At 39.6% G+C, this 12,662-nt stretch overlaps 1 protein-coding gene across 1 annotated transcript; it reads right to left on the bottom strand.

Annotated features, from left to right (window-relative positions):
* Positions 1–320: 320 nt before the first annotated feature.
* Positions 321–12,430, bottom strand: LOC138369189 (leucine zipper protein 4-like). Its single transcript, XM_069332128.1, has 3 exons — positions 12,364–12,430; positions 1,270–1,616; positions 321–593 (listed from the first exon to the last, which is right to left on the bottom strand). Exons 1-3 carry the CDS (start codon positions 12,428–12,430, stop codon positions 321–323), a joined length of 687 nt encoding a protein of 228 aa, XP_069188229.1.
* Between the last annotated feature and the right edge of the window lie 232 nt (positions 12,431–12,662).

Genomic DNA, 12,662 nt, shown 5'->3' with positions numbered 1-12,662 from the left:
TGTGACAAACATTATACTCTAAGGGTTGATTAGTGACACCACACTACGATAACAAACATATAGAAGAAACCGGTGTTTGGCGTTAATAAAACATTTTGCTAATTAGATAGTTAACAGTTTTATTATTTTGTTTTAAATTTTAAGTAATTTAACAAGTTTTTTGATAAAGCGTTTGTGTTATGATAGCTGTAAGGTTCACGGTGACACCACATACTTTAGAACATTACTGCTCGGAATGGATGCATAAGAGACGGACTAGCTTCTTGCAGGGACGGCCTTCTATCCCTGATGGTCCGAATGATTTTCTACCCTTTCAAAACTTAATCCTCATATCCATGCTCCGTGTCCTCATATCCATGCACCTTGTCCTCATAGCCATGCTCCTTGTCGCAATATCCATGCTCCTTGTCCTCATATCCATGCTCCTTGTCCTCATAGCCATGCTCCTTGTCGCAATATCCATGCTCCTTGTCCTCATATCCATGCTCCTTGTCGTCATATCCATGGTCTCCGAGCTTATATCCATGCTCCTTGTCCTCATAGCCATGCTCCTTGTACTCATATCCATGCACCTTGTCCTCATAGACATGCTCCTTGTATTCACATCCATGCTTCTTATCCTCTTATCCATGCTCCTTGTTCTCATACCCATCTTGAGGTTATCTTGAGATGATTTCGGGGTTTTTTAGTGTCCCCGCGGCCCGGTCCTCGACCAGGCCTCCACCCCCAGGAAACAGCCCGTGACAGCTGACTAACACCCAGGTACCTATTTTACTGCTAGGTAACAGGGGCATAGAGTGAAAGAAACTCTGCCCATTGTTTCTCGCCGGCGCCTGGGATCGAACCCAGGACCACAGGATCACAAGTCCAGCCTGCTGTCCGCTCGGCCGACCGGCTCCCTAATCCACATAATCCCATGCTCCTTATCCAGATAACCATGCTCCTAGTTTTCATATCCATGCTCCTTGTTCTCATACCCATGCTCCTTGTCCACATAACCATGCTCCTTGTTTTCATATCCATGCTCCTTATCCTCATAGCAATGCTCCTTGTCGCAAAATCTATGCTCATTGTCATAATACCCATGCTTCATTTCTTCATATCCATGTTCCCTGACCTCATATCCATGCTCCTTGTCCTCATAGCCATGCTCTTTGTCGCAATATCCATGCTCCTTGTCCTCATATCTATGCTCCTTGTCGTCATATTCATGCTCTCCGACCTTGTATCCATGCTCCTTGTCCTCATAGCCATGCTCCTTGTACTCACATCCATGCTCCTTGTCCTCTTATCTATGTTCCTTGTTCTCATACCCATGCTCCTTGTCCACATATCCATGCTCTTTGTTTCCTTGTCCTCATAGCCATGCTCCTTCTCGCAATATCCATGCTCCTTGTCGCAATATCCATGCTCCTTATCCTTATATCCATGCTCCTTGTCGTCATATCCATGCTCCCTGACCCTATGTCCATGCTCCTTGTCCTCATAGCCATGTTCTTTGTACTCATATCCATGTTCCTTGTACTCATATCCATGCTCCTTGTCCTCATATCCATGCTCCTTGTCCTCATATCCATGCTCCTTGTCCTCATATCCATGCTCCTTGTCCTCATATCCTTTTCAAATGCCATATAGTCATACTGGCTAAGTGCTTTCTCCTGAGATTACCTTTCCATATAAAAAAGAGTATTTTGACGAGATGCTAATAAACTCATTAGTGGGGTGAAGCAGAATGCACGAGGACAAAGTAGACAACAGAACAGTAGCGGGTGCCAGCCCCATTTGCTAGGAGACGGTGGCGCTGTGTATCCTGGGCGCTGCCTGAGATTATTCTGGTGAGTTCCTCTGTGTAATGACCGGACTATAAAAGGAATTTGATATGAGATTACTCACAGGGCGCAAAAGCATGCGGTAGGCGTGTTTTGTGAGGTAGGATGAACAATGCGTTCTTCCCAGTTGATGCCGAAAACGTGGTTTGTTCAGTAACATGAACAACATGTTCTTTTATGTGCAGGGAGAACACGGCACCTGCTAGTTATACTAGGAGCTAAAACTTTCTAAAGCACTTTTTGCGTTTCTTGGATTCCCGGGGTATGGAAGGCATGCTGGACTAAACGACAGGTTTAAGATAATAATTGGTCAAGTAAGAGCTTTTATTATCTTGAACGTCAAGCGAATATGGTGTAATGTCTTTCTCAACGCGGCGAGCGGCCTTACCCACGCTGACGAAATGCTCATTTGCTGATTTTTTTTTTAATTTTTGGGGCTGTGTTTTATTATGTTTAGTGGAAATTAAAACCTCACCTAGGTATAAGCGTGAGACAACAGCAAACAGTGAAACTAATAGGAAGCAGGTTACTACAATTATAAAAACCGTGTATCAATATAAAAAAAAATTGCATTGACTAATAATGCAGAAATATTCATTCATAACGTTTAGAAAAAATGTAACTATGTTTATCAAGTAACTACGTGATGTACATTAAGATATGTACATATTTATGAATAATCGTGCTTGGCTATAAATAAGAGCTGTCTTGAATGAGCCAATTCGTCTTTTGCAATTTTCTTCATCCTTGTGTTATATTCTAATCTAATTACATTAAAGTATTGTTTCTAGTTAGTCTCTGACCCATGTATTTTAGTGAGGCAAAAACACTTAATAGAATAACATATAATATGCTCACAACATATAAAGTACAAAAAAGTATAAACACTAAGATAACCCTCCAGCAATAACCTTTGCTACACACGCATAGTTAACTTGTTAACATGCATAAAACTTGAAGATAAAATAATATTCAGTAGTTATTCACATCGTCTTAATTAATTATACTATGAATTCTGAATATTCATTTAAACCGAATATCTAATATAAATTTATTGTCAAAATAAATCATGAAATTAACATCGAGAACTAATTAAGAGAGCAATAGCTACATTAAAAATGTGAACTTCACACGTAAATAACATCCAGAATTAATTACATACAGCAATATTTAGAGGTAAAATCTGCACTTCTAGAGTAAATTAACATCTAGAATTACCATCTACAGTTCACAATTTCACACGCCAGACAAATTACGGTTCCTGGGAAAAGTTGCTCACTTCGCCAGTATCACGAATGAGTTAGTTTACAGTACAGACTGCAGAGCCTCAGTCAATTATCTGATTATATTCCTCTTGAAATGCAGGGATGTATTTTTTGAAGTGTGAGGGGGAGACCACTTCGATAACGACTGATGTAAAGAAAACAGATAAGAAAAACAACTACGGGCATAACGAAAGGAGAAAATTAACAAATGGAGGCCGGAGAGAAGATGAAACCAGGGCGGTTGAGGACGATGAAGCAGAAAAAGTGGTAGACAGATAAAATGAGAGAAGAAAAAAATGAAAAGTAACTAAAGAGAAGTAAATGATAAAAGAAGAAAGTAAAAAATAAATTTGAAGAAGAAATGTGAACCGCTGTAAAGAAGAATAGAGAAGATAACCGATGAACACTCAGAAGAAGTGAAATAGGCAAGATGAAAAGATAGGAAAAGTCTCAAAATAACGAAAATAAAAGTGGAGTAGAGAGCTGAGACCACAAAAAATGTTGAATGGAAGATAATGTAAACAAACATCATAAAGAAGAGGTTTTTGAGTATTTAGTAAAGTCCTTGCTCAAGGATGATGAACCTTCGATACCACATAACATCGGCTTACGGGATTTAATTAAAAATAACGTGTATAACACAAATACGTTCATGCATAATATTATTTGGTATTTTTATATCTTCAAAGAATATTATCATACGAAGAAAATGATTTAAGATCCTCATTATAAATGACATCACATATGACGAGGAATTTGAAATATTTTGTTTTCTCTTGTCATTGTTCTCAGACGCGGGTTTCTCTTGTCATTGTTCCTCCTTCTAGGGACAGATATAATTAGGATGCTGATGACTTCCAGAGATGCGAGAACGATGTGAAGCAGCTCGCATGCCGACGTTGGCAGGTAATGCACCTATCTTCTTAAACTGGCGGTGAGAGTGTTGACTTCAGCATGCGATGGACGTGCCGATTTGACAGCATAGTGTTGATGCCTACTAATGGAGAGGGAGTAAATGTCTATTGAAGGAGAGGTGTAGATTTTAATGTGTATTGAAGGAGGGTGTAGTTTTTACTGTCTAATGAAGGAGGGTGAAGATTTTAATGTCTATTGAAGGAGAGTGAAGATTTTAATGTCTATTGAAGGAGGGTGAAGATTCTATTGAGTTTTCATGTTTATTTTTACTTTTATGATGAGTTTGGCATCCTTAAGATTCAAGATTATATTGTTCATAGTGCCATTCGAGAGATGTTGTTTGTAGTGCTTGTTGTGAACCCTGTTTGTAATAGATACTGCATGAATACTTGGGAAAATCAGTTAGAGCCATGAGAGGGAATCGACCCTATGCGCTGGGTACGCATAGAGGGGTAACGCATAGCGAACTAACGCATACGTTCGAATCCTCCTTATGGCTTCAACTGATTTTCCCACTGACACATCAGTTTCATGTGATTTATAAGTGCATGAGTGCTTGTTACGTTCGTAAATACTCATATCTCAACCCGTCAGCGCAGATATTCTGCTTTATTGTGTCCTATATTATATTTATTACTGGTTACACTACTATTGGTATTGTGTAGTTTGTCTCTTGTGTTAGTGTCGATGCTCGTATCCTCATGTCATGTTAAGCCAGAGCTTGGGTGGTGTACCGGCTCCAGTTCTCAAAGAACTGATGACAACATCTGAGAGCTCTGAGCTAGACTCAAATCACAATGATTCTTTGTGATTGTGATTTTACACTGTGTGTGTGTGTGTGTAACTTGTGAAAAACACATACACACACACACACTCACACACACACACACACACACACACACACACACACACACACACACACACACACACACACACACACACACACACACACACACACACACATACACACACACACACACACACACACACACACACACACACACACACACAGTTGATTAATCGAGTTGATTAACAGTTGAGAGAGGGGACCAAAGAGCCAGAGCTCATCCCCCGCAAGCACAAATAGGTGAGTACAAATAGGTGAGTATACACATACACACACACACACACATACACACTCACACAACAACGCATCAACATGGGTTCAGGGATGGCAAGACCTGCCTCATAGGATTAATTGAATTCTAAGACCATGCAATAAAAATCAGGCAAGAAAGAGAGGGGTGGGCAGACTGCATATTTTGGGATTTCCAGAAAGTATTTGACGCTGTACTACACAAGAAGCTAGCGAAAAAGCTGGAGTTGCAGGCAGGAGTGAAAGGGAAGGTACTCTATTGGATAAGGGAGTACCTTATCCAATGGAGACAACGAGTCACTGTGAGGGGTGAAATCTCAGATTGGCGAGACGTCACCAGTGGAGTCCCACAGGGTTCAGTCCTTGGACCAATACTGTTTCTGATATATGTAAATGATCTCCCAGAGGGTATAGAATCGTTCATCTCACTGTTTGCTGATGGTGCAAAAATTATGAGGATGATTAAAACAGAGGAAGATAGTAGGTTACAAGATGACCTAGACGTACTGAATGATTGGGCTGACAAATGGCTACTAAAGTTCAACCCGAGTAAATGCAAGGTAATGAAACTAGGCGGTGGAAACAGGAGGCCAGACACAGGATACCGAATATGAGATGAAGTACTTCATGAAACGGACAGAGAGAATGATCTAGCAGTTGACATCACACCAACCCTGTCTCCTGAAGCCCACATCAAAAGAATAACATCTGCGGCGTAGGCGAGGCTGGCTAGCATCAAAACTGCCTTCAGGAACCTATGTAAGGAATCATTCAGAACCTTGTACACCACATATGTAAGACCAATCCTGGAGTATGCCCCCCAGTATGGAGCCCGTACTTTGTCAAGCACAAGGCGAAGCTGGAAAAAGTTCAGAGTTATGCCACTAGGCATATGCCACTAGGGAGCCGGTCGGCCGAGCGGACAGCACACTGTACTTATGATCCTGTGATCCCGGGATCGATCCCGGACGCCGGCGAGAAACAATGGGTAGAGTTTCTTTCACCCTATGCCCCTGTTACCTAGCAGTAAAATAGGTACCTGGGTGTTAGTCAGCTGTCACGGGCTGCTTCCTGGGGGTGGAGGCCTGGTCGAGGACCGGGCTGCGGGGACACTAAAGCCCCGACATTATCTCCAGATAACCTCAAGATAGGCTAGTCCCAGAACTAAGAGGCATGAATTTCGAAGAAAGACTGCGAGAAATGCACCACACGACACCAGAAGACAGAAGAGTAAAGGGAGACATGATCATTACCTACAAAATACTCAGAGGAATTGACAGGGTAGATAAAGATAAACTGTTTAACACGGGTGGTACGCGAACAGAGGCAGACAGGTGAAAACTGAGTACCCACATGAGCCACAGGGACGTTAGAAGGAACTTTTTCAGTGTCAGAGTAGTTAACGGATGGAATGCATTAGGCAGTGATGTGGTGGAGGCTGACTCCATACACAGTTTCAAATGTAGATATGATAGAGCCCAGTAGGCTCTGGAACCTGTACACCAGTTGATTGACAGTTGAGAGGCGGGACCAAAGAGCCTAAGCTCAACCCCGCAAGCACAAATAGGTGAGTACAAATAGGTGAGTACACACATCACATCTGTATCTAATAGCAAAACTTTACATCTGAACGTCATCCTTATTCAACTTTTACAGCCTGGCTGCCGTCACTCTAACTTCTGAGACGGTCGCCGAAACTCACTAAAACACGGATTAAACCTGAATGCGCAAAGTTATGCAATGAATGCCTTATACATTATCTCTCGCGCAGATGAAGGTTTCCATTACTAGCGCGTCTGGTAATATCTTCTTTCTCCTTCTTATCTTACAACGTTGTCCGCATCGTTTAGAGAAAGTTTCATCTAGTGCGGGACTTGGGTTCAACTTCTTCATTAACTCTCGCCAATTCTCGCTCTTTATCTCTTGGATTCGTGGGTGTGGGAACAGAGTGGTGTGTTGTGATGTGTGTTATCACAGGTAAAATATATTATTCTTGGTGTGTGTGTACGCACCTAAATGTGCTTGTAGGGTCGAGCGCTTTCTCTTCATCCTCGCCTTTCGTCCACGAGAATTAGTCCGTTCGTCCTAGATTAACTCAAATGAATGTACAGTATCGAATGTCAGCACCTAAACTTCGTCTATAGAATCATCCACTAGTAGTTCAATGTAATGACTGTTCTCTCGGCTTTATGATCGAGTTTACAATTTCAATTGGAGAGTGAGTGAGCTTCAACCTCTTCATCTTCAAACTCAGTACGTTTATTTACAGCTCCTACAAGGAAGACGTTTCTCTGAGATGTCTTTTACCTCACAGAGAAAAACTCTTCTGGAGTCATGCGATGCAAATAATCTCATGCCCCGAGTCACTCGAGATCCATGCATTACTAATTAGACCATGATGGGTAATGTGTGCCTCAGGGGTGAGTAATGTGTGCGTCAGGGGGTGAGTAATGTGTGCCACAGGGGTGAGTAATGAGTGCGTTAGGGGTGAGTAATAAATGCGTTAGGGGTGAGTACTGTGTGCCTCAGGGGTGAGTAATGTGTGCCTCAAGGGTGAGTAATGTGTGCCCCAGGGGTGAGTAATGCAACCCGTTCTCGCACTTGCTTTCAGTCAATATTGGCTTATTTAATAAGTGCATATGTGACATACTAATTGATTGTGAAAATTTTAGTTTACCTTGAAAAGCTTCAAAGAAAACACCGACCTCAACTAACCTTCTTAATATGTTACGATAAGCATCTTATTGCTTCATATTTACAATTATTACTTAACCTATCAACGATATAGGTTAAGTAATAATTGTAATTGTAACGCGCACACACACACACACACACGCACACACAGGAAGAGGAATGAGCTACGAGGAAAGGTTAAAGGAGCTGAACCTCACATCCCTGGAAAACAGAAGAGTAAGGGGAGACATGATAACCACCTACAAAATTCTCAGGGGAATTGACAGGGTGGACAAAGACAAAGTCTTCAGCACGGGTGGAACACAAACAAGGGGACACAGGTGGAAACTTAATACCCAGATGAGCCACATTAGTTAGTAGTTAGTAACACTTGATTGACAGTTGAGAGGCGGGCCGAAAGAGCAAAGCTCAACCCCCGCAACCACAACTAGGTGAATACATCCTCCCTCACCCCACTATTCCCTCACTTTGGTTCCCTTTCATTTGATATTGTAAGGCCAGACGGTCGTTACCGCTAACGATTGTTACTCTAACTGCCTTAGCTTGGTTTAGTTAACTGGGAACAGATATTTATTATATTTTGTTTTCTAAATTTCCACATAATCCTAACAAATAGCAATACTGTCAAAAATATTACAGAACAAAATGAGCCAATGTAACACTCTTAGGAAACGTAGCACTAAACTCGTAAGAGTCTCCTACTGTAAGATCTTCGGAATTTATTATACATTAAGGCGCCAAAAATTATCATATATTAAGGCTGTGAACGACAGCAGCGCCGCCTGTGTGCTGTGGCCGACACCTCACAGCTTCGCCTTTGGTTAGTAAAACTTGGAATCAATTGGTAAGTGATGAATTAAATTTATGCTGTTAATATAATTAAATGCAAGTGAATTGTTACAGAGGAATAAATAATTTTAAAATGTTCTCTCGTAATTAGGCATACGTTTCATACATACAAGGCTACATACAAGAGAGAGAGAGAGAGAGAGAGAGAGAGAGAGAGAGAGAGAGAGAGAGAGAGAGAGAGAGAGAAGAGAGAGAGAGAGAGAGAGAGAGAGAGAGAGAGAGAGAGAGAGAGAGAGAGAGAGAGAGAGAGAGAGAGAGAGAGAGAGAGAGAGAGAGAGAGTCCAATTTCATGAGAGAAACAATGTTATGTCATTGCTTATATGAACAACATAAGAACATTGCAATGTTCTTATATATACATGTTTTTCCAATAAAGGAGAAGTAACGTTTATATATAACATTAATATCTGAATTATCTGAGTTAATCCTGCGCAGAATATATATAACGGGTCAGGTGTTGGTAATCCAGTACTAGATAGCACACACGCAGGGATATAATGCAGACAATGGAAAAAAGTTCGCATACCTCCATTGCCTTCAAACACTCAGGCGAAATGTTAATTATGTCATCGACCACTGGTCATGCGGTGAATGTTGTATTTGATCATCATATATTCACTGTACGTTTATCTTAAATACACTCAGAAGTGAAAATATTTCTGAAGGTTAGACATTTGTCGCAGGTACTAGGATGTCTATTCTATTAATAATAGAAGTCAATCATATCTGAAATACTAACCAAATTTGATCCAAGATAATGGAGATACAGAGTATAAACTCATGCAATTAGTGAAATGGGTCTTGTAGTAGGTTCAGTTCTGGCGCTCTCTTGCGAAGCGTCTGCTTTGCTCTGATTCGCTCTACCGTTTATACCTACATGATACAATGTGTGTGTGTGTGTGTGTGTGTGTGTGTGTGTGTGTGTGTGTGTGTGTACAATTACAAGTACACACACACACACACACCGCCAACCCCGTAGCCCAGGTGGCTAGCGAGACAGATGCCATCAGAGGGCAGACGGGACCACCAGGCCTAGAACGCATAAATAACCAAGGAACAAAACCGTTTCCAATACGAGTGTGTTATCTGGGCGGTGTGTAGTGATCACCTCACAGCTGTGCTCTTCCTGCCTCTCTTCCTCCCCTCCGTTATTAATCTTTTCATTCTCTTCCTATACCCTCATCTTCCTTCTGATTTTCTCCATAAGATCTTTCTTAAACGTTGCTCTGAATTCTCATCTCTTTTTTGCAACGTATTATGGTCCTCTGTTTATGCCTCCCTTCCCATAACATTCCTTCATGCTTCCCTTCACATGTTATTCCTTCCCTTTCTATGTTAGTAGTTAATGCCTCCTTTGCAGACGTTGAGTCACAGTAACGGAGCTGAAAGTATGATATCCAAACCACACATCCAAAAATAAAGTAGCGGCGACGTTTGGGTCCGTCCAGGACCATTATCAAGTCACGGCTTAATAATGGTCCAAGACGGACTGAAACGTCGTCGTTTCTTCACTATCTGATGTAGGCCAAGAAGTGCGTTCTGGTTACTAGGTACGACATAAATATATATATATATATATATATATATATATATATATATATATATATATATATATATATATATATATATATATATATATATATATATATATATATATATATATATATATAATACAATATTTTTATTATATATTTCAATGTTGTTATAATTAGCTTTCATTAATATTATAACAAAGCGAACAATACCAATGTTCTTACTAATTATATTAAACAATACCTGATATTTTTCACTGAAAACAATGGAGAAAAATGCATTAATCTCCTTTTTACAAAGACGGAAAAAATGAAATAAATGCCTGAATGAGCGTTTCAGCGAAATCTGGATACTAATTTCTCAAATAGAAGAAAGTGCGTTCTCTTGGGAAATTAGGACTGCAGCCAGGTTACCCGACACGGACGCAATTATCACTAGATTTGCTTCGTCTTGTTCTTTCTCTTGTTCTCTCGTTCCCTTATATGATCTTCTGGCTGAACATATTAGATTTCCTCTGAAAGATTGACTGAACGGAAGAGGGGGAAGCAGAAGGTAAATGGAGAAAGTAAGAATATGAATGAAGGACAGAGATATATGGGAAAAAAAGAAAAATTGCGGATATGAAAGGATAAAGAAGAGAGAAAAAAATATGATTGGAAGGAGTTGAGAGAATGTTCGTTAAGCCACTTCACATCGAACAGACGACACGTACATAAGTTTCTGTTTGTGTGTGTGTATGTGTATAAATCATGAAGAAATTAACATGTGATTAACAACGTGACAGTGTCAGACCACGAAGGAACGATTAAGACAGGCACTTCCTTAAGTGCTTTCGCATATAATAATACATCTTCAGTAGGATGGATTTTACAGTTCAGTGGGTGTGGCTATATATATGCATGAAAGAGAAGGGGGATCAATGTCTTTTATGAGACAAAGGGATATTAATAAGGTGTTAGTGAGATAAATGTGTATAATGATCCTACTCAAACCGCCCCTTAACTGATTTTGATCGATCAGTTAAAGGGCGATCAGTCAAAGGGCGATTTGAGTAGGATCAATGATACACATTTGTCTCACTAATAACTTATTAATATCCCATTATCTCATAAAAGACATTGAACCTCACCTCTTTCCTGCCTATATATCTACACCCAATGAACTGTAAAATACATTCTTCTGAAGATGTATTCTTAAATGCGAAATTACTTAAGGAAATTCCCGTCTACATCCCTCACGTGGCCCCTTATACATAAATAAATAAATAAATAAATAAATATATATATATATATATATATATATATATATATATATATATATATATATATATATATATATATATATATATATATATATATATATATATATGTCGTACCTAATAGCCAGAACGCACTTCTCAGCCTACTATTCAAGGCCCGATTTGCCTAATAAGCCAAGTTTTCACGAATTAATGTTTTTTCGTCTACCTAACCTACCTAACCTAACCTAACCTAGCTTTTTTTGGCTACCTAACCTAACCTTACCTATAAATGTAGGTTAGGTTAGGTTAGGTAGGGTTGGTTAGGTTCGGTCATATATCTACGTTAATTTTAACTCCAATAAAAAAAAATTGACCTCATACATAGAGAAAAGGGTTGCTTTATCATTTCATAAGAAAAAAATTATAGTAAATATATTAATTCAGGAAAACTTGGCTTATTAGGCAAATCGGGCCTTGAATAGTAGGCTGAGAAGTGAGTTCTGGCTACTAGGTACGACATATATATATATATATATATATATATATATATATATATATATATATATATATATATATATATATATATATAAATAAAACACTTTCTACACTTAGAAAGTGTTCTATAACCTTAGAACACTTTCCCACAAGGAGATTCAAACCCTAGCCAGCACAAAAGCCTTACAGCAACTGGCATAACTGGTACGCCTTTAACCCACTGCACCACAACTCAGACACTTAAAAGAGATGGCAATTTCGGGGTATTTAAATCCCCCAAAGATCACCGCCTCCCAAGGGCAACTAGAGCATAGTGAGGGGCTACTCACGTTCTTTCATCAAATTCCTGTTAATATATTATTAATATATATTAATAATATATTAACTTATATGAAGATATAGAGATATTACATATGCGTATTCAAACTATCACACATCTTGCTTTACTCTCCTGGAACTGAAGGTCATCCCTGAAGCAAATACCCTCGTCGGTGATTTCACTATAAAAGGCCATACTTATTTGCAATAAATGCTTCCTATGATGTAATAAATGGAAGCATAGAGCTCCAAATGCTCTGCTATCGAGAAGACGTGGATTCGAATCATTCGAATTCCTTCGATGCTTTTCCCTTTCGCACAAAAAAATAGATGAGTATCGGGATATGAAACGACTTGCGGATCGCTCTAAGCCTTCAAACAAGTCAGATTACTCTTTCTGTGTGGACAAACAAAAACTATCAATTGCC

This window comes from Procambarus clarkii, chromosome 27, assembly GCF_040958095.1.
Source record: "Procambarus clarkii isolate CNS0578487 chromosome 27, FALCON_Pclarkii_2.0, whole genome shotgun sequence".
Taxonomy (NCBI): Eukaryota; Metazoa; Arthropoda; class Malacostraca; order Decapoda; family Cambaridae; genus Procambarus; species Procambarus clarkii.
Note: the sequence above shows the minus strand (reverse complement) of the source record. Positions and strands in the feature narration are given on the sequence as shown.